Below are 20,249 nucleotides of genomic sequence, written 5' to 3'. Positions count from 1 at the left end.
GTCTTTATGAGTGATTCTCAGAGCCCTCTGTAATTTGGAATTGGGAAAAAAACAATTCACAACTTCAATGAGGAGGAGATGGAAAATCCTCTAAGTTGTGATCATTGTCTTGCCAATACAACTATCTCTAGTCTACTTCCCTACCCCCACCTTTTTGCTTACATAGACCAGGGCAGGAAGACTGTAGAAGTGATGCAGGAGTCTAGCCAGAAATTTTTGTGGAGAGCTTTCTTTATTCTTACCTTTGGGTCCTATTTGGTGATTCTGAGTCAGTAGGAAAAGTATTACTCAACACTCTGTTATACATTTTCTGCTATGCATGTAGTCACATTAATTAATTGGGGACTTGACAAGGTGTTGGGGACATTGTTTGAATGTTTAGGGCTGTGTTCTCTCAAGGTATGGCTTATAGACCACCTGTGTCTGAATCTGCTGGTGAGAACAAGGAAAAAAATGTGAATTCCTAGGCCTCTTATGCTAATATTTGGGCTCTCAAGGGTAGAGAAGGGGTCAGGAATCACAATTTTCAACAAACACTCCCAAGATTTAGAGATACATACTAAAGTTGGACAACCACTTGTCATGAGCCCACAATATATTATTTTATGACCTTTCAACACTTCTGTGAATTGGTAGGGCTGGTATTATCCTAATTATACAGATGAAATTGAGATTCAAAAGAGAACCATGAGTTGCCAAATGGCAGAGTAACCTGCTTCCTAAAATTAATGTATTGTGAATTTATCCATTAAACATTTTCTTCAACATTATTTTCTTTTTTCTTTTTTTTAAAGTTTATTTATTTATTTTGAAGGGGGGGCATGCAAGCCAGGGAGGAGGGGAGAGGGAGGGAAAAGGGAGGAGAGGGAGGGAGAGGGAGGGAGAGGGGAAGAGAGGATCCCAAGCAGGCTCAGAGCCTGACACAGGGCTTGAAACCATGAACTGTGAGATCATGACTTGAGCCAAAATCAAGATTTGGCTTGACTGACTGAGCCACCCAGGCACCCCTCAACTTTATGTTCAATGACAATGTAATCTCCTTTGTGGATGTAGAATTCTTTATTTAATCAATCTGCTATTAATGCACAGTTTGATTATTTTAACTTTTAACTATTACAAAAAGGAGCTTTAAATGTTAGGCAGTTTAAAGGGGAGTTGGGAACTATATTGTAGCTGCCTAAAGAAAATAAAGCCAATTTTTAAAGGTCATTATATTAAAAGTGTTTAGGACCTGAAATGATATGGCACATTCCACAGTCACTAAAACGATTATTTTATGTTGTTTTTTTAACAGGAACAAGACCATATTGTTTTACTTTAACTTATTCAGCTGTACCAGTCCCTCTGTGGTGATAAACCTACAGTGCCCTACCACACAGGTAAGACAAAAAATGCCTTGAATGTTCGAAATTCCACCTGAATTCCGTTTGAATTCTGTGTGTGTGTGGTTAATGATGAATTTATGGAAGGTGGGAAGACCTAAGCATGAGCTTGTGTTTACTCATATAAAATCAAAATGTAGCATCGCTAAGGAACCTCTTTGATTTTGTCCAACCACCTACCCCCAGAAGTGGTATTTTTTTCCAGACCAGTATTAGGAAGAGAAAAGCTAGCTACTGTAACTAATAAACTCAAGTTTTTCAGTGACTTAACACAATAAAGTTTATTGTTGATCATATAACAGTTTAAGGCTAGTGTTTATGGTCAGTAGGCAACTCTTCTCTAGGCTTCTTTCATCTGGTGGCTCTGTCTTAAGTCCTTCTCATCATCTGTATCCACCTGCCAGAAGGAAATAGAAGATGAATAAAGCATCTCTGCTCTTAAAAGCCTTGGATTAGAAGTGTCACACATTGAAATTCTACTCATACAACATATATATTAGTTTTATATGTTCACACCTGCATGCAAGAAAAAGGACTAAAGTAATGCAGTTAGGGGGTGAGGCACAGACTTCAGTGGGCATTTAGTTGTGTCTTCCATAGTCTGTCCATCTGTCCTCCAGAATACCTTTCTTCTTTCCAAGGGAGACAACCCAGTGTCCCATGTAGTACTGTCTTTAACCCAAAGTTCAGGATCTATGGGTGATACATTGTCTATCAGGTCTTTCCACTAAATGAACAATGGGGAATGGGACTAGGATAATTAGAATACAAACTCCCATTCAGAAAGGGAAGGGTGATAAACACATAGTGGTCTGTAGTGCATGGCACTGGAGAATGGTGCTTTATTTGACCTGGATTATATTTTCCATTTCATCCTATAAGTCCTTTACTCAACCAACTGTGGGGTTATTTCCTATCTGCTAGCTTCAGACCACATCACTACTGAGCATTGGAGATATCTGTGGGGGTGGGGGGGGATGCATAGAGCTCTAAAGCTCCCTTCATGTTGTGTAAATTCAGCAACTCAAAGATTATTTTAACAGTCAAAGGCCTTTTCAGGTTAGCTCATGAATTCTGTAGCAGCACATCTGCCTCAAAAACGTAATAGGCTTTTAACCTATTTGCTGCTGCTTTGCTCCATGTGCCAGTAAACCATTGCCAAAGATCTTCCCTGATCTAGTTAATAAATCTGTTTGTTTTCTTTCTTCCTCATGTCTCTCTCAGACTTTTGATCTCTTATTTACCACTGAGACTAAAGCCAACTTGAGATATTGACATCTTAGTTCTGTGACTACCTCTATCACAAGACTTTGTTTTCTACCATAGCCACCCACTCCCAAGGCCAAATCCTTGACCATGTCAGTACCAGTACTTGCCACTGTTGTAATATCAATTTTAGACATCCTACTGTCTGACCACCTCAATTCCTCTCACATTCCAACTCCAATAATTGTAACTCACCAGGACCTACAACCCCCTAATGCTAACCTCTTCACAGCATCCCTCAGTTCCCTCATGTTTTCATTTCTTTCTTTGTCTGACTTAGATTTCAAGGTCCCTCTTTAAATTCACTCCCTTATAAAAACCCTCAATTTCTGTGCCCCCCTCCCACTTAGCTGTTCTTTCCTGGCAGAACTTCATCCCTACCTAAATGTGGCTCTCTGCCTATTATTCTATGCCTGAACTCAGGCAGCTGTGAGTTCTTGGAGAAAATACACATAACTGTCCTTTAGACTCAGAACTACTAACCTCAGTGTCCCTCAGTGCTGTCTCACAACCACACTACAGACCCCTTATCTGTTTTCTAGTCTTCTCTTCTAGAAAACATTTCCATACCTTCTCTTCTTACCTCCAACGCCTAAGAACTCCTTCCCAATCTCCTTGTCAGCCTCTGACTTTGCTTCCTACTTCAATGAAAAAGTACAGGCATTCAGAAGACAACTTTTAAAAGCTTCTGCAGTAACATCCTCTTGCCTATCAAGTGTCATTTATGTTCATATATTTGTTCTGCTTTTCTTTGTCTCACTGTGTATGAACTGCCTGCCCTCCTAAAGTCAGCCTATCCATTTATGCATTATATCTCACCTGCTTTCACATACTCAAGCACATCATTGCAGAAGTTTTGTGGGTTTTTTTATTACCATTGTTCCTTCTCTACTAAATCATCTCCTTGATCCCACACCCCCTTCCAGATACTGCTCCATATCTCTGTACCTCTTTTTTGCAAGTCTTCAAAAGAGTAGTCTATATTCAGTGTATCTAAATCCTCTCTTCTCATTCTCATTCAGGCTTTTACTCCTACTCTAATTGCCTCCAAATGATACCATTGATCTCCATATTATTAAACTAATGGCTAATTCTCATTCCACATGCATTTGATCGAACAGCATTGTTTATTCAAGCCCTTCTCCTTCAAACATTTTCCTGACTTGGCTTCCAGGGCATATTATTCTTCTTTGTTTCCTCCCAACTCTCTGGCTATTCCTTGTTAGTCTCCTTTGCTGGTTTTTCTTCAGCTTTCCAACATCGTATAAACATTGGAGTTCTCTCCTATCACCAAACTTGGGCATTTGAAAATCTACATTTACTCCCTTGGTGATCTCATTCACCAATTCTTTGTTTTTAACATCATCTGCATGCTGCTCTCGCTAGTTTACATGTCCAGAAAAGTCTGGTCTCTGAACTCCTGATCCTGATATGCAATCACCTGTGCAATGTGTCTACATGGATATTTAGTTGACATCTCAAATTTAATATGTCCAAACTCAATTCCTAATCTCTGACTTCATCCTTAAATTTTTTCTCCAATCCCAACCATCGTCACTGTTTCAGTTAAGGCCACCTCCAAATACCATGGTATCATCCTTGATTTTCTCTTTTCCTCTTACACTCATGTGTGAACATTCAGCTAATTCTTCTGGTCTCCATTCAAAATATACCCTGGACCAAACTACTTTTTACTATCTCTTCCTTTTTTCAAAGAACCATTATCTCTTTATATTAGTGCTATGACCTCCTGACTGGTCTCTCTGCCTCTATCCTTACCCCACTTTCAACCCCTTACAGTGTCTTTTCTACCCAGAAGCCAATGTGATCCTATTAAATATGTCACATTTATATCTCTCCTTTGTTCAGTCCTCGTCCCCATAGCTTCTCAAGTTACTGAGATTAACAGCAAAGTCTTAACAATGGCCTTACAGGACCCTTCACTCTCTGTCCAACTCTCTGACTACATATGCTGTTACTATCCCTCTGCTCACTACACTCGGATCATACAGCTAGTATGTTGTCTCTGAAGGATCCAGGAATGCTCCTGCCTCAGAGCCTTAGACTTTGCTGTTCTCCCTGCCTAGAGTACTCTTTCTCCAAATGACTATGGCTTGATCACTATTCTTCAAGACTCACATGTTACTTTTTTAGCAAGGCTTTCCTTGACTACCCATTTATTTATTTTTAGTTTATTTATTTATTTTGAGAAAGACAAAGCATGAGCAGGGGAGGGGCATAGAGGGAGAGAGAGAATCCCAATAAGGTTCTGTGCTGTCAGTGCAGAGCCTGACATGGGACTTGATCTTATGAACCATGAGATTATGACCTAAGCCGAAATCAAAAGTCCAAGAGTCAGACACTTAAACTGGCTGAGCCACCCAGGTGACCCCTTGAGTTCCCATTTAAAACTAGAATCCCACTCAGCTGCTTTTTATCCCCTAACTTCCTTTCTGGCTTTATTTGTCTCCATAGCACTTATTATCATCTTATAACAAACAATTTTACTTATTTGTTGTTATCATCTTCCCTCTACTAGAAGGTAAACAGCTTAAGGGCAAGTATTTTTATATTTTGTTCACTACTGTGTCCCCAGTGCCTAGAACAGGCTCAGAGTAGGTGATCAATAAGTATTTGTTGAAGCAATAAATGAATGAATTAGTTAATATCTTTCTACTCCCAGTCTAGGAAATTTTCTATTATACACATCCATCATTTCCATGAGGAAGCATACATACAAAAATATCCTATACATTATGCTTTTTTATGTACTCATGTATGTATGTTATTTATATTTAAGTACACTATAAATTATTTACTAGATCATGCTTTTTTCATAGTAAATGCAGTGCTTTAACCATCAGTATAACTCTCTTCTACTCACCAAATTCTTATTTGCATTAGAATATTAAACCTATATGAATTGAAGATATAAAAATAATGATGAAGAACTACATTTAAAGTGCCTCTTTGTGATTACCCAAAGAATCAGAATTGAGTCAGGATATATTTTAGCTGCCAATAATGGAGACTTGCTTTTAGTCTGCCAGACATTAGTGTATCTACTGACCCAAGCCATATTTTTATGCATTATGTTTTTTGTTAACTGCCAGCATGGTCCAGACATGTTTTGCAAGCATTTAAAGGACAGACTATGATCAATTAGGATACCCGACCTTAATGTGACCTTCATTTTTAGCTAATTATATGTTGATTGCTACTAATCAGCACCCTATTTGAAGTGAAAAAATTGGTCTGATAGATTGGGAGAGTAAAAAGCAGTAACTGTATTGTTTTTTAACAGCTCATTTGTGTCTGGGATGAAATTTGATGTGATTCTCTTTAACAAACTACATTTTGCCATTTTAATTATTTTCTTGTATATGTTGCATACACAGCATTTTTAATATGTAGTATACATTGTATGTATGTATACTACATAATACAGAACTCATCATCGTCCCAACTCAGTAGTTCCTACTGTCATTTAGGCCTGTGAAAGCATTAGTACTTTCAGTGTTCATTTTAAAAATCCATTTAAATATACCCAATGGGGGAACTAGTGAAGTTACCTTTCAAAGTCCTAAAACTGTCAAAGTCTAAATGTCTGTAAAGTATCTCCCAATTTGTTAACAGTTTGTTCAGCTCAGCTCCAATCAGAATGAAATTTTGACATTTGCATTGATAATAAGCTTAGCCTTCTTCTAAAAGATATGAGCATGCTGGATGCTTTGAACGTCCCTAAACAGTTCTTTGCCTTTTGTAGAAAGATACCTGTGAAACTTCAGTATTTCATCTAGAACTGTGTGAGTGTGTGTGTGAGAGAGACAGAGAGCCTATGTATGTATGAGAAACTGACAAAATGCATACAGAGACATGAATGTAGAGACAGGTTGTTTTGCCTTGTCAGAACGTCTAGAAGAGATTTAGACTGCTGCTACTACAAAACATTATTAACTGTGGGATTTGAGGTATCCATTTAGTTATTCACCTCCTACCTTAGCTGTGGGCCTGACACCAAAAATTTTTGTAGACAGTAGAAACATGACCCAGCAGATAGGAAAGAGGTGTCAGCTCAGTAGCAGTGGATTGAGCTAGAATCTGGCCAGTCAGGTTACCAAAGCACAGCAGGGAGATGGAGCAAGTCAGAGCTGAGAAGGCTTTCATGAGGAGCAACTGGAGATGGAGGAGAGAACGAGGACCGCAACTTTCATGGTTAATAGGATCATTGTTTTCTGTTTTTGTTTTTGGTTTTACCTACAAGCAAAAAAAAAGTCAACAGACTGCATCTTCTTGGATTCTGCTTTCTCTCTGGAGTTTCTAATTGGATTTCAGTCATTCCACATCAGCTCTGTGGACTACTAGCACAGTGATCTGGTTTGGCATTAATAGGCCCCCTAACTAAGTTCATTAATGTAAAATGATTGCATTGGTAACCTCTCTGTCCACAGTTGACAGAGTGTTGGTTAAATGACTATGATAATGATTGCCTGCCACATAGCCCTAATTTTGTTGGTTTCTTATGGTAATAAATACTCCTATTTTGAGAACTGTTGTTGATAATTCACTGTCACTGATAGTAATTAGTGGAATAAGTTATCAATATCTGGAGCATTTTTAATCATTATTTTATCTATATGTAGGAAAGGAAGCAAGATTCTAACCCTGAAAATGCATAAACTACATAGGCAAAATTAATCTTGCATTATACTCTTATCTACTAACTGAGAGACTAATAAGAAAATATTTATTAAAAGTCCATCACTGTCTTGTGGTAGTGGTGACATTAATCTATACATGATAAAATTGCATAGAACTGTATGCTCACACACACACACACACACACACACGAGTGTGCGTAAAACTGGTGAAATCTAAAGGTTAGTGGATGTAACAGTATCAATTTCCTGGTTGTGATATTGCTCTGTAATTGTGCAAGTTACTACCATTGGGTGAAACTGGGTGAAAGGTATGTGGAATATATTATTTTTCACAGCTGCAAGTAGATCTATAATTATCTCAAAATCAGAAGTTAAAAACAGTTCCATCATTGTACAACATCTGATTTGTTTAACACAGATCATTACTAAAGGGCAAGGAGTAGAGAGTGATAACTAGTGCATGACATTTTATTTTTTACATAAATTAGAAAATTGATTTAAGTTTCTAAGTTTCTTTATAGAGGTGAATAACTTAGAAATCTAACCTTATGGATATTTCCTTGATTTGCTTAACTCAATTCAGTTCCCACCCACCACTGTGTTCCTTTTCTTCATAGATCTGTGTCTCCAAGTGCCCAGAAAAATTTTTAACCTACATGGAAATACAATTTACATACAGAACAAACAAAAACTATTGGACATACTACAGCCAGTTCTGCAAGTCCACTTTTGTTAAGCCTGCAAAGGTATGTGTGTTTAAGCTTAAAGCTAGAGAAGAATTTAACTTTTGTTTCTATCTCAAGTGTAACATGAGCATTTGTAATGGACAGGCTCCCAAATCTTCTAAGAAATGCTTAGGTACTGTTCCATTAAAACACAAATGCACATGTACATACAAACATACATACACCATTTATAGTATATCATTTTGTAGATTTGGGGTGTTAGGAAAGACTCGTTAAGTCTGGTAAGTTAGCTTTATTCCCCGAAACCAACAAATTCTCTACTTGAATGAAGTGTATGCTGTGAAGATCTAGGAGTTAATGTCATTTCATTTTATTAACGTCACCATTTCATTAATGTGGTGATGAAGATCCATGGCTACTTAGTAACAAGTAGCATTTTACTTTCAAACCCAATTTGATAATTATTCATTAAAAAGAACCCTCAAACCTTATCTAGATTTGAGACTTCTAAAGGAATTCTAAAGCCTTATTATGTTAAATGGTATTAATGTCTTCTTAATTAGAGAAGATACTGTTTTTCCAGAAACAAAATCCAAGACTTAGAGATTCAGAATGTGACCAAGACATAGATACATGCTTTCAAAGATGTGCCTTGGTTTCAGTGGGTCTGGTTTTATTATCGATTTGAATTACAGTTAGGAAATTTAAGAGTGTTTGTCAAAAAAAAGTATGGGTGTGTGACAATCCTAAAATCCCTCTTATTAGGAGAGTAGTTTGGAATAATGAGATAATTATGGAGTTAAATTTTTAAAGGACACAGTTTTTATACTGAAAATAAAAGTTGTCATTACATAGCCTTTGAAATGCTAACATACTCTCCCTTCCATTTTAGACTCTCACACAAGTTTTACTGGATGATGATTGTCCAATAGCGATTTTTCCAAGTAAACCATGTAAGTGGTTTTTACTTACCTTCGAACTCATAATCTACCAAACAGTTATTTAATTCAGTTCCCTTATTTCACTATTGAAACCAAGAATAGTTGTATGACTGGCTTAGTGTCCCAGAGTTAATTAGGAAGAAGCCAAAGCTAAAGCCCATCGGCACTCCAGCCAGGGATATTTCCATTGGAGCTCTGTTAGTTTTGGGGTTTTGCTATGTCAACATACACAAAAAAAGATTGAAGATTGATTTTAAAAGCCTAATAAGATTGATTATTTGGTGCTCTGTGAGTACATGTAAGCACACAAGGATGTAATCTTGCACACTCGTGCCTGAAATCAGCCTAAGAATTTGTTCAGAAGTTGCCTCAGGAGTGAAAGTGGGACATACACTTGTCATATAATTTGAAATTTAAAATGTTTATGTATCTCCTAAATGAATCAATATTTTATATTTTTAAGATTTATAAATTTTATTTAAAGTTTATATAAAATTTATCTAATTTTTTTAAAAAATGAAATAATCACTATTTTTCATTTCTAACAAATATAATCCTAACTACAAAGAAGAATATTTTTACATAAAGATGTCCGGCACAATGTTATCTGGAAGAAACAAAAATTAAAAAAAAGAAGAATAAAACACTCTGATATCCAAGAACAAGAATGTACTTAAATAAATTATGATGTATTCATTAAATGGAATATTTCAGAATTATTAAATATAAGTGTTGTATGTATACTATAATGTTAAATAAAATTTTATATGCATTATAATGACAAACATATATAATTAAAATAAACAACAACAACAAAAAACTATTCAAAGAAAAAGATCGCAAAGAAATATGCCAAAATAGTAAGTGTTTTGGAGGTGGCAAAACTATGGGCATTCCTCTCTTCTTTCTTCTTTTTTTCTATTGAAGTAGAAAGGTATCCTTCTCTATTGGAGTAGAAAGTCAGGTGCCATCGAAGTAGCTCCCATCAAACACAATGTCTTGCATGCCCCCCATCCCTTTTCTTTGGGTCATTGAGGACTCTGAAGCAAGGTCTTGCAAGCAACTACATTTTGCCAGGAAGCCCCCAAGCAACAAGTGTCGGTAGCCAAGAACAATGTTACAAAAAGGTAAAAATGAATCATTAGTCATTGAAGATAAAATGGATATGAAAGTATAAAACATCCCTGCCCTTACAAGTACAGATTGGCTAAATCACACAGTATAAACTATATACTGGGGATTCAAAAGTGAATAAAGCATAGTCCCTCACAGTATAGTAAAGGAGACATTATGGTAAACATTTCAATCAACTTGTATTCCCTCAATAAGGGACTAAGTATAGTACTTAATGGAATAGTATGCACCTAATAAAATTTACTCATTTAAGAGGTTATAAAAGAAAATAAGTAATATTAAAAGAAAGAAACCAGGGATAACGCTGAATTTATTTTATGGTTATGACTCTTGAAAAAATTTCAAGTAGAAGAAAAACAGGAAGGAAATACATCTAAAATGTTAATAGAGTTCATTGTGGGTAGTAGGACTATGTCTTGTTTTGTATCTTCCTTCATATTTTCTCTACTTTCCAAATATAAATTGAGCACATTTAGTGATTGAAACTAACCGACTGGATGAAATTGCCCAGAAAAAGGTTAGGGGACTTTGTAGGTAGAAACAGTCATCTTTAAGGAGTGGAGAGGGGAAGAAAATACAGAAAGGCTGAAGGGAGGACAGGAGAGAATCTGGGAATGTAAGCCAAAGGAAGAGCATTTCAAAAGGCAGGAGTTGCCTACCATGTCAAAGACAGAAAAGTTAATTCAATGGCAAATAGTGCTGAGTTCTGTTATGTACCAAGCACTGTACTAGATAATGGGTTCAAGCAAGATGAAGACTAAAAGATATGTGGAGGTTTTGGCAATTAGGAGACCATTGGGATCACTGGGAGGCCAGTTTCCTTGTAATGATGGGGGAAGAATGTGATTGGATTGAGAGGGGGTAGAGGCAGCTGGTGGAGGCTACTATGTCAAATTTGCCAGGGAAGAACCAGAGAGAGATGTGGAGGATACTGAAGCAACGGGCCATGTTTTAAATGCTACAGAAGGTGGGTGTGGGTAGACAAGAGATCATTTTAAGCCAGAAATGTCAGGAAAGGCTTGGGAAACACCTATTTCTTTTTTCCCTACATCAACTGCTTTAATATTTTCAAGTTTAAGCTGCCTGCAAACCCATGCAAATCTGTGATGCTTCTTGTACCAAAAAATATAATAATGATCCATTTCTGATTTCTCTTCCCTCCTCATTTAAAATTGGGGTTTTGAAATATTTTTAGGAATACAGATATGTAAAGAAACAAGGATTCTATTTAATCAAAATAAGTGCATAGAAGATTTAACAGTGAGGTAACTTCTCAGAAATTGTGGTGACAGTCCACGCTTTGTGTGGGGACCATTTTGATAGCTTTAGAATTTCTATTTCCAGCTCCTCCAAAAACCCTGTGAATGAGAAAGCTGGAAGGGAGACAAATTATTAAGACCTCACAAATAAAAATTCCGTTGTCTTAATAGCCTAAAGTTTGAACTTGTTCTTCTTTCTTAAGGAACTGCTCACGAATCTCCAGTTTTCAAAGTTTCACTCAAGGAAAATCTAGAATCTTTTTAATAAGAAAAAGTAAATTTAGTCATACAAGTAAATGAAGCCTTTTTATTAAAATGCTTTTACAATGTTAGATACGTTATCAATATTACTCTTTTAAAACCTGTGCTGTGCATCTTACTTATTGGCTGCTTGATGAATGTACCATGTGCAAAATAATCAACAAGTTTAGAGTGTAGCTTCTGATTGTGATCAAATTTTCTATCTATATCAGTCTTAGAACCATCAAAAGGCCTTCCTGATCATCAAGTAATGGGCGATTACCTATGTTGAGCAATTTATACATTATCCAGCAAAAATTTGATTGTAAAAGAAAGCTTAAGAAAAGGAGAACATCACATAGGAAGACGTAGAAAAGTGATTACCATAATTTTACTTTTTTTACAGTTCTCCAGAGATGTTTCCCTGACTTCTCTACTAAAAATGGCACTCTGACAGTAGGAAATAAGACGACATTTGAAGATGGAAGTGGAAAGACAAGAAATGCTATAGAACTCAGGGCAGCTGCAAAGTATGTTTGTTTACATTCTTATTTTTAGTTTGGATGCATTCTGTTACCATGCACAAGACTAAAGCTTCCATTAGGTTAAATGTTAGAAAGGAAGAATTATGTATTATTATGAAATATACATGTCACTGTGGATTGGAGAAATTGGTGTATATTCATTAAGAAAAGCAGGTAAAGGAGAAACCAAAGAGAATTAGAAAGAGGAATGATGTTTTTCAAAATGGTTAAATCTTTCATTATTAACAGGTATAGAAATGAAACCTCAGTAAGCATATTGGAAGTCCTTAACATTATTTGTTGAATCAACACAATAAAAAAAACATGCTTTTTAAATCACTATTTAAAAAAATGACTGAAATAATAAAACTGCCAGATGTTGTAAAGGGAAGAGGGTCTTTGGAAAGGCTGTTTCAGAACCATATCAATTTCTACGTACTAACTACAGTGAAGTCAATTTACTGTTTCCCTTGCTGTACGTATCATGATGTTTCAGATTACTGGGGAATATAATTCCCTGCGTGCATCCATTCACATGTGTGCACAAACACACAGAGTATCACTGCATAGCTCAGTTGTTGAATTAAAAGTGAAAAATAAAGATATTCCAAAAATATATTTCTGTTCCTTGAAAGACTTTAGTAGTCCAAGTAGAATAGTGCAGGTCCTACATATTTAAAATGTCATAGCAACATGGATGGATTTCACAAATATAAAGCTTTGTGAAAGAAACCACAAAATAATAGTACAAGTACAGTTCCATTGATAGAAAAATTAAAAAATAAGCACAACTAAATTAAATTATACTGTGATGCCTATATAAGTGTTAAGACTAAAATGAAAACTAGGGAGTTATTATCATAAAAGTCAGGATTGGGGTTACCTTAGGGGAAGGAGGGGTGTTGTAACTGGGGCACATGGGCAAAGGGGCAACAGGTTGTAGTTAAGTGCGTCCTCTTTGATAACTGATGAAACCAGACACTAATGATTTGTGGACTTTTCTGGATGTGCCCCATGGTGCCTTCCTGCTGCATAGCTGTCAGAGGATTAGAAAAGGGAATTAAGGATGATGTTTATTCTTGACTCTATGGATTTTGTAAATTAAAGGCTAATCTTATTTAAATTCATTTCTTATAGTGAGGTTTCTGCAATATTGAGGACATGTCATATACATTGAAAAGGATCTGTTCACCATTCTTGAATGTCACATTCTCTGTGTGTGTAGCTATAGCCACCTTTGTAGTCTACCAAAATGACATCTCGCATATTGTTGTGGCTGGGGAAAGAGTGACTTTTGATAAATGATTTACAAAAATGTTTTAACAGCAGTTGCAAAACCCTTTTTATCACAACATGAACATTTCTGTTTAGTGGTGATCAAAAAATAATTGATCTTTTCCTTCTTTGAATTCAGCCGTGTCAATAAAATACTTGATGCAAGGACAATTGGAATGAAAATATTTGAAGACTATGCAACAACTTGGTATTGGATTCTCCTGTAAGTGAAAACATTGGTTTCTTCTCCAGCCCCAGTCTGATTTTGTCCTTGTAGAACTCTTTCTTCAAATTCCCCATCCATATTTGTGAATAAAAGGTTGACTCAAATCTTAGTTCCTGCCATTTTCTTTTTCACATAGGATGAAGATAGGGCAAAGATACCTGGAAATATTACCAGTGTTACAAAGGTTATAAGAATGTAAATTTGAACTCTATTCATTAAATTACCAATAAAAGTATAAACATACATATAATATACTTCAAGTCGTGCAGGAACAACATCTGTAGTACATTTGCTTCCTATCATATCCTACAGTAGATGTAGTCTTATTTCTCTGGTTCTATTTTCTCATTTATCTTTCCATTGCCCTCCAAAGGATCATTTTTATTTTTAAACACATCCTTTCCACGAAATGTTTGTTATTACCATTATCAAAGGTCACTGTAGTTATGCAGAACTGAAAAAAATGTATGAAGGGAGGAGGAGATTAAAAATTTGCAGACATATGATTTGCATTCCTGAAAGGTAAGGGGAAATGCAGTTACTCTACTGAAGCAGGTACATGTGTTTGGTATATCTAAGGCTGTTGTTACTATCTGGCTCTTATGACTTAAAAGCATATATAGTTCCCTAGTGATCAAAAAACAAAGAGAAGGGTGCCTGGTTGGTTCAGTCGGTTAAGCGTCTGACTTGAGCTCAGGTCATGATCTCATGGTTTGTAGTTTCAAGCCCCACATTGGCCTCTGTGTTGACAGCTCATAACCTGGAGCCTGCTTCAGATTCTGTGTTTCCCTCTCTCTCTGCCGTCCTCTGCTCGCCCTCTGTCTCTCTCTCAAAAATAAATAAACATTAACAAAATTAAAGAAAAAAAACCAGAAAACTTCTTTAGATAATTATAAGGCCCTTTACAACCTGGTCCAACTAGTTTTCCAGATTCATCTCCACCCATGTTGCTTGGTTAACCCTATATTCTCAACACGTCAAATAGCATGTGCATTTCTCAACTTTTGTGTCCTGGGCAACTCCATCTCCTTTAAAATGAGGTTTTGTGTAATTTATGAAGTCTTTCTTGACTTCTTCAGATATAGTTAATTTCTTTTCCTTCTGTGTTCCTCCTATCCACTGTGTGTGTGTTGCACACATGTGCGTACCTACACACACACACACACACACACACACACACAGCTATCATCTATATAGCACCTAGAATTTTGTATGTTATTTACCTGGTTCTTTTTCTCTGATAAACTCTGAACTCTTTACAGTGGTAACTCTAACTCACCTCCATTTTTCTAACTCCTCAGGCAGTTCTTGGAACATAGAAGATGCATAAAAAATGTGGGTTCAAGGAACAGTTATATAACCACTAGGAAAATAAGAGAGAGAGATTTAACAATATGGTGCTTACTGAAGTCAAAATTGTAATGTGTGTAAAATACTAGTGACTAGTTTGTAGAGCTGTAAAACTAGATAGTTTTTTGAGAGTTTACTCACTTCAATGCTTTGTCTTAAACACAATAATTGGCATCAGTGTTTGTCAGTATTTCAGAATATCTCTCCATAGCAGAGAGTATAGTCTATACTTGACAGGAGTTAAACTGGTTCCTCTATTGTCAGACTCAAATATTACTAGATAAGTTACACATTTCTTCTTTATTTTGGGCTTTTCAATTACTATCTGAAAAAAAGTATGCATTATGGCAGACCTTCCTGTTCACCTCATTCCCAAAACACAGTGAAACCCTATGTAGACACCACTCACACCACTAGAACCTAAATACTCCCTTTATTTCCAACTCTTTTGCTCTCCATCTATCTCATAAATATAAAGCCAAAGACTAATGTGCTGGCCCTTAGTTTATGCAGTTAGAATTTTATGAAGGAATTAAAAACAGAATAGATAGTTATATTTCATTTTTCTCCCTGACCTTTTTGAATATTTGCCTTGGACTAGGTCATAGAATAATCCTTCAAACATATTGAATATTTAAGCATTAAAGTATCTATTATATAAAATTTTTTTTGATATTTATTTTTGAGAGACAGAGCACGAGTAGGGGAGGGTCAGAGAGACAGAGACACAGAATCTGAAGCAGGCTCAAGGCACAGAGCCCAATGTGGGGCTTGAATTCATGGACCGTGAGATCATGACCTGAGCCAAAGTTGGACACTTAACCGACTGAGCCACCAAGGTGCCCCAAGTATCTGTGATTTTAAAAGGGCATGGCTTGTATATAGAAAGAATATGCAAGAATATGACCTGAGAAGTTACTTTGATACAATGCTGTCATCTATCCAGTGACAACAATTAAGATTTTTTAAAAGATAATACTTGGAAGATGGTGGCATATGAGGATGCTGGCCTCACCTCATCCTGCTGATCACTTAGATTCCACCCACATCTGCCTAAATAACCCAGAAAACCGCCAGAAGACTAGAAGAATGGACTCTCTGGACCCAAGCATAGACAAGAGGCCCACGGAAGAGGGTAGGAAGGATGGAGAGGCGGTGTGCACCACACGGACTGGCGGGAGGGAGCCGGGACAGTGGAGGAGCAACTCTCCCTGCAAGGCAGAGCTCCCAAGTCTGGCTTGCAAAAGGGGAGGGGTTGGACTGTGTGAGTTCTGACAGCCAGTGGGACTTAACATCTGGAATGTTAAAAGCCAACAGCTCTGCTCTCAGAGAGCAGGGAGGGTGAGAGGACACTGGGAGGGAGAGTTGTTGAGCCCTGGAAGACAGAGCTCAGCTCAGCGGGGGAACAAAGGTGCTGGCAAGCACCATCTGCCTCTCCCACACCCCAGCCAAAATTCCAAAGGGAACCAGTTCCCATCACCGAACTTGCTTGTACCACGCAAATGCCCAATGCTGTGCTTCTGTGGATCCATGCCTCCCACGGGTCTGCTTCCCTCCCAGTGCTGCAGGATCCCTCCCAGAGGGGACCATCAATGGCAAAGCGAGCTAAGCCTGCCCCTCCTGCCCCTGTGCACCTTGCAGATCCACCCTAGCTAATACATCAGATCCCATCGAAGCAGCACCATAAGCCTGGCAGTATGCAATTAGCCCGGACAGGGGCCACACCACTCCACAGTGAGTCCTGCCCCTGGGAGAGGGGAAGATAAGGTACACACCAGTCTGACTGTGGCCCCAGCAGTGGGCTGGGGGCAGACATCGGGTCTGACTGTGGCCCCACCCACCAACACAAGTTTCTCCGGAGAGCACAGGGGAAGTGCCCTGCAGTTTGGAGCCACCCCAGGCACTACCCAAAATGACGAAACTAAAGAATTCTCCTTAAAAGAAACTCCAGAAAGTAGCGACAGCTAACGAATTGATCAAAACAGATTTAAGCAATATGATGGAACAAGAATTTAGAATAATAGTCATAAAACTAATCACTGGGCTTGAAAAAAGCATAGAGGACAGCAGAGAATCTATTGCTACAGAGATCAAGGGACTAAAAAATAGTCATGAAGAATTAAAAAATGATATAAGTGAGGTGCAAAATAAAATGGAGGCAGCCATAGCACAGATGGAAGAGGCAGAGGAGAGAATAGGTGAATTAGAAGATAAAATTATGGAAAAAGAGGAAGCTGAAAAAAGATTTAAAAAATCCAGGTGTATGAGGGGAGAATTAGAGAACTAAGTGATGCAATCAAACAGAACAATATCCATAACATAGGAATTCCAGAAGAAGAAGAAAGAGAGAAAGGGGCTGAAGGTGTACTTGAACAAATCATAGCTGAGAACTTCCGTTATCTGGGGAAGGAAAAACGCATTGAAATGCAAGAGGCACAGAGAACTCCCTTCAGATGTAACTTGAATCCATCCTCTGCACAACGTATCATAGTGAAACTGGCAGATTACAAGGATAAAGGGAAAATTGTGAAGCAGCTAGAGATAAACAGGCTCTAAATTACAAAGGTGGACCCATAAGAGTAGTGGCAGACCTATATACTGAAACTTGGCAGGCCAGAAAGGAATGGCAGGAAATCTTCAATGTGATGAACAAAAAAAATATGCAGCCAAGAGTCCTTTATCCAGCAAGTCTGTCATTCAGAATAGAAAGCGAGATAAAGGTTTTCCCAGACAAACAAAAACTGAAGGAATTCATCACCACTAAACTAGCCCTACAAGAGATCCTAAGGGGAACTCTGTGAGTCAAATGTTGCAAGGACCACAAAGTAGCAGAGACATCACTACAAGCATGAAACCTAGAGACATCACAATGACTCTAAACCCATATCTTTCCATAATAACACCGAATGTAAATGGACTAAATGCTCCAACCAAAAGACATAGGGTATCAGAATGGATAAAAAAAAAAACAAGACCCATCTATTTGTTGTCTACAAGAGACTCATTTTGGACCTGAGGACACCTTGAGATTGAAAGTGAGGGGATGGAGAACTATCTATCATGCTACTGGAAGTCAAAAGAAACCTGGAGTAGCCATACTTATATCAGACAAACTAGACTTTACATGAAAGGTTGTAACAAGAGATGAAGAAGGGCATGATATAATAATTACAGGGTCTACCCATCAGGAAGAGCTAACAATTATAAACATCTATGCGCCAAATATGGGAGCCCCCAAATATATAAAACAATTAATCACAAACATAAGCAACCTTATTGATAAGAATGTGATAATTGCAGGGACTTTAATACTCCACTTAAAATGGGTAGATCATCTAGACACAGGATCAATAAAGAAATAAGGGCCCTGAATGATACACTGGATCAGATGGACTTGACAGATACATTTTGAACTCTGCATCCCAAAGCAACAGAATATACTTTCTTGAAACTTGAAATCAACCACAGGAAAAAGTCTGGAAAACCTCCAAAAGCATGGAAGTTAAAGAACACCCTACTAAAGAATGAATGGGTCAACCAGGCAATTATAGAAAAATTAAAAAAAAAATGCAAACAAATGAAAATGAAAATGGAACAATCCAAATGCTTTGGGATGCAGCAAAGGCAGTCCTGAGAGGAAAATACATTGCAATCCAGGCCTATCTCAAGAAACAAGAAAAATCCCAAATATGAAACCTAATAGCATACCTAAAGGAAATAGAAGCAGAACAGCAAAGACACCCTCAACCCAGCAGAAGAGAAATAATAAAGATCACAGCAGAAAACAATATAGAATCTAAAAAACAAACAAACAAACAAACAAAAACAGTAGAGCAGATCAATGAAACCAAGAGTTTTTTTTTTGAAAAAATAAACAAAATTGATAAATCTCTAGCCAGGCTTCTTAAAAAGAAAAGGGAGAGGACCGAAATAGATAAAATCAGGAATGAAAATGGAATTATTACAACCAATCCCTCAGAAATACAAACAATTATCAGGGAATACTATGAAAAATTATATGCCAACAAACTGGACAACCTGGAAGAAATGGACAAATTCCTAAGCACCCACACACTTCCAAATCTCAAACAGGAAGAAATAGAAAATTTGAACAGACCCATAACAGCGAAGAAACTGAATCAGTTATCAAAAACCTCCCAACAGGGGCGCCTGGGTGGCTCAGTCGGTTAAGCGTCCGACTTCAGCTCAGGTCATGATCTCACAGTCCATGAGTTCGAGCCCCGCATCAGGCTCTGTGCTGACAGCTCGGAGCCTGGAGCCTGTTTCGGATTCTGTGTCTCCCTCTCTCTCTCTTCCCCTCCCCTACTCATGCTCTGTCTCATGCTCTGTGTCTCAAAAATAAATAAAAACATTCAAAAAAAAACCTCCCAACAAATAAGAGTCCAAGACCAGATGGCTTCCCTGGGGAATTCTACCAAACATTTAAAGCAGAGATAATACTTATCCTTCTCAAGCTGTTCCACAAAATAGAAAGGGAAGGAAAACTTCCAGACTCATTCTATGAAGCCAGCATTACTTTGATTCCCAAACCAGACAGAGACCCAGCAAAAAAAGAGAACTACAAGCCAATATCCCTGATGAATATGGATGCAAAAATTCTCAACAAGATATTAGTAAATCGAATTCAATAGCATATAAAATGAATTATTCACCATGATCAAGTGGGATTCATTCCTGGGCTGCAGGGCTGGTTTAATATTCACAAATCAATCAATATGATACATCACATTAATGAAGGAAAAGATAAGAACCATATGATCCTGTCAATCGGTGCAGAAAAAGCATTTGACAAAATTCAGCATCCTTTCTTAATAAAAACCCTCGAGAAAGTCTGGATGGAAGGAACATACTTAAACATCATAAAAGCCATTTATGAAAAGCCCACAGCTAATATCATCCTCAATGGGGAAAAAATAGAGCTTTTCCCCTGAGATCAGGACCACGACAGGGATGTCCACTCTCACTGCAGTTGTTTAACATAGTGTTGGAAGTGCTAGCATCAGCAATCAGACAACGAAAGGAAATCAGAGGCATCAACATTGGCAAAGATGAAGTCAAGCTTTCACTTTTTGCAGGTTACATGATACTATACATGAAAACCCAATAGACTCCACCAAAAGTCTGCTAGAACTGATACATGAATTCAGCAAAGTTGCAGGACACAAAATTAATCTACAGAAATCAGTTGCATTCTTATACGTTAATAATGAAGCAACAAAAAGACAAAGAAATGGATCCCATTCACAAATGCACCAAGAATCATAAAATACCTAGGAATAAACCA

The 20,249-nt window shown here is 37.4% G+C and overlaps 1 protein-coding gene across 11 annotated transcripts in view; it reads left to right on the top strand.

Moving 5' to 3' along the window:
* The window catches only part of SLC44A5 (solute carrier family 44 member 5), a 369,855-nt gene that overhangs the window by 313,141 nt on the left and 36,465 nt on the right, over positions 1-20,249 (top strand). For all 11 annotated transcript variants that reach the window (XM_053214248.1, XM_053214252.1, XM_053214253.1 and 8 more), the window contains 5 exons: positions 1,295-1,379; positions 7,927-8,055; positions 8,888-8,948; positions 11,976-12,099; positions 13,508-13,591. In XM_053214248.1, coding sequence (XP_053070223.1) covers positions 1,295-1,379; positions 7,927-8,055; positions 8,888-8,948; positions 11,976-12,099; positions 13,508-13,591 — 483 coding nt within the window. The remainder of the gene's footprint in view (positions 1-1,294; positions 1,380-7,926; positions 8,056-8,887; positions 8,949-11,975; positions 12,100-13,507; positions 13,592-20,249) is intronic.

This window comes from Acinonyx jubatus, chromosome C1 (assembly GCF_027475565.1).
Source record: "Acinonyx jubatus isolate Ajub_Pintada_27869175 chromosome C1, VMU_Ajub_asm_v1.0, whole genome shotgun sequence".
NCBI lineage: Eukaryota > Metazoa > Chordata > Mammalia > Carnivora > Felidae > Acinonyx > Acinonyx jubatus.
This window is presented reverse-complemented; position numbering and strand designations above follow the sequence as displayed.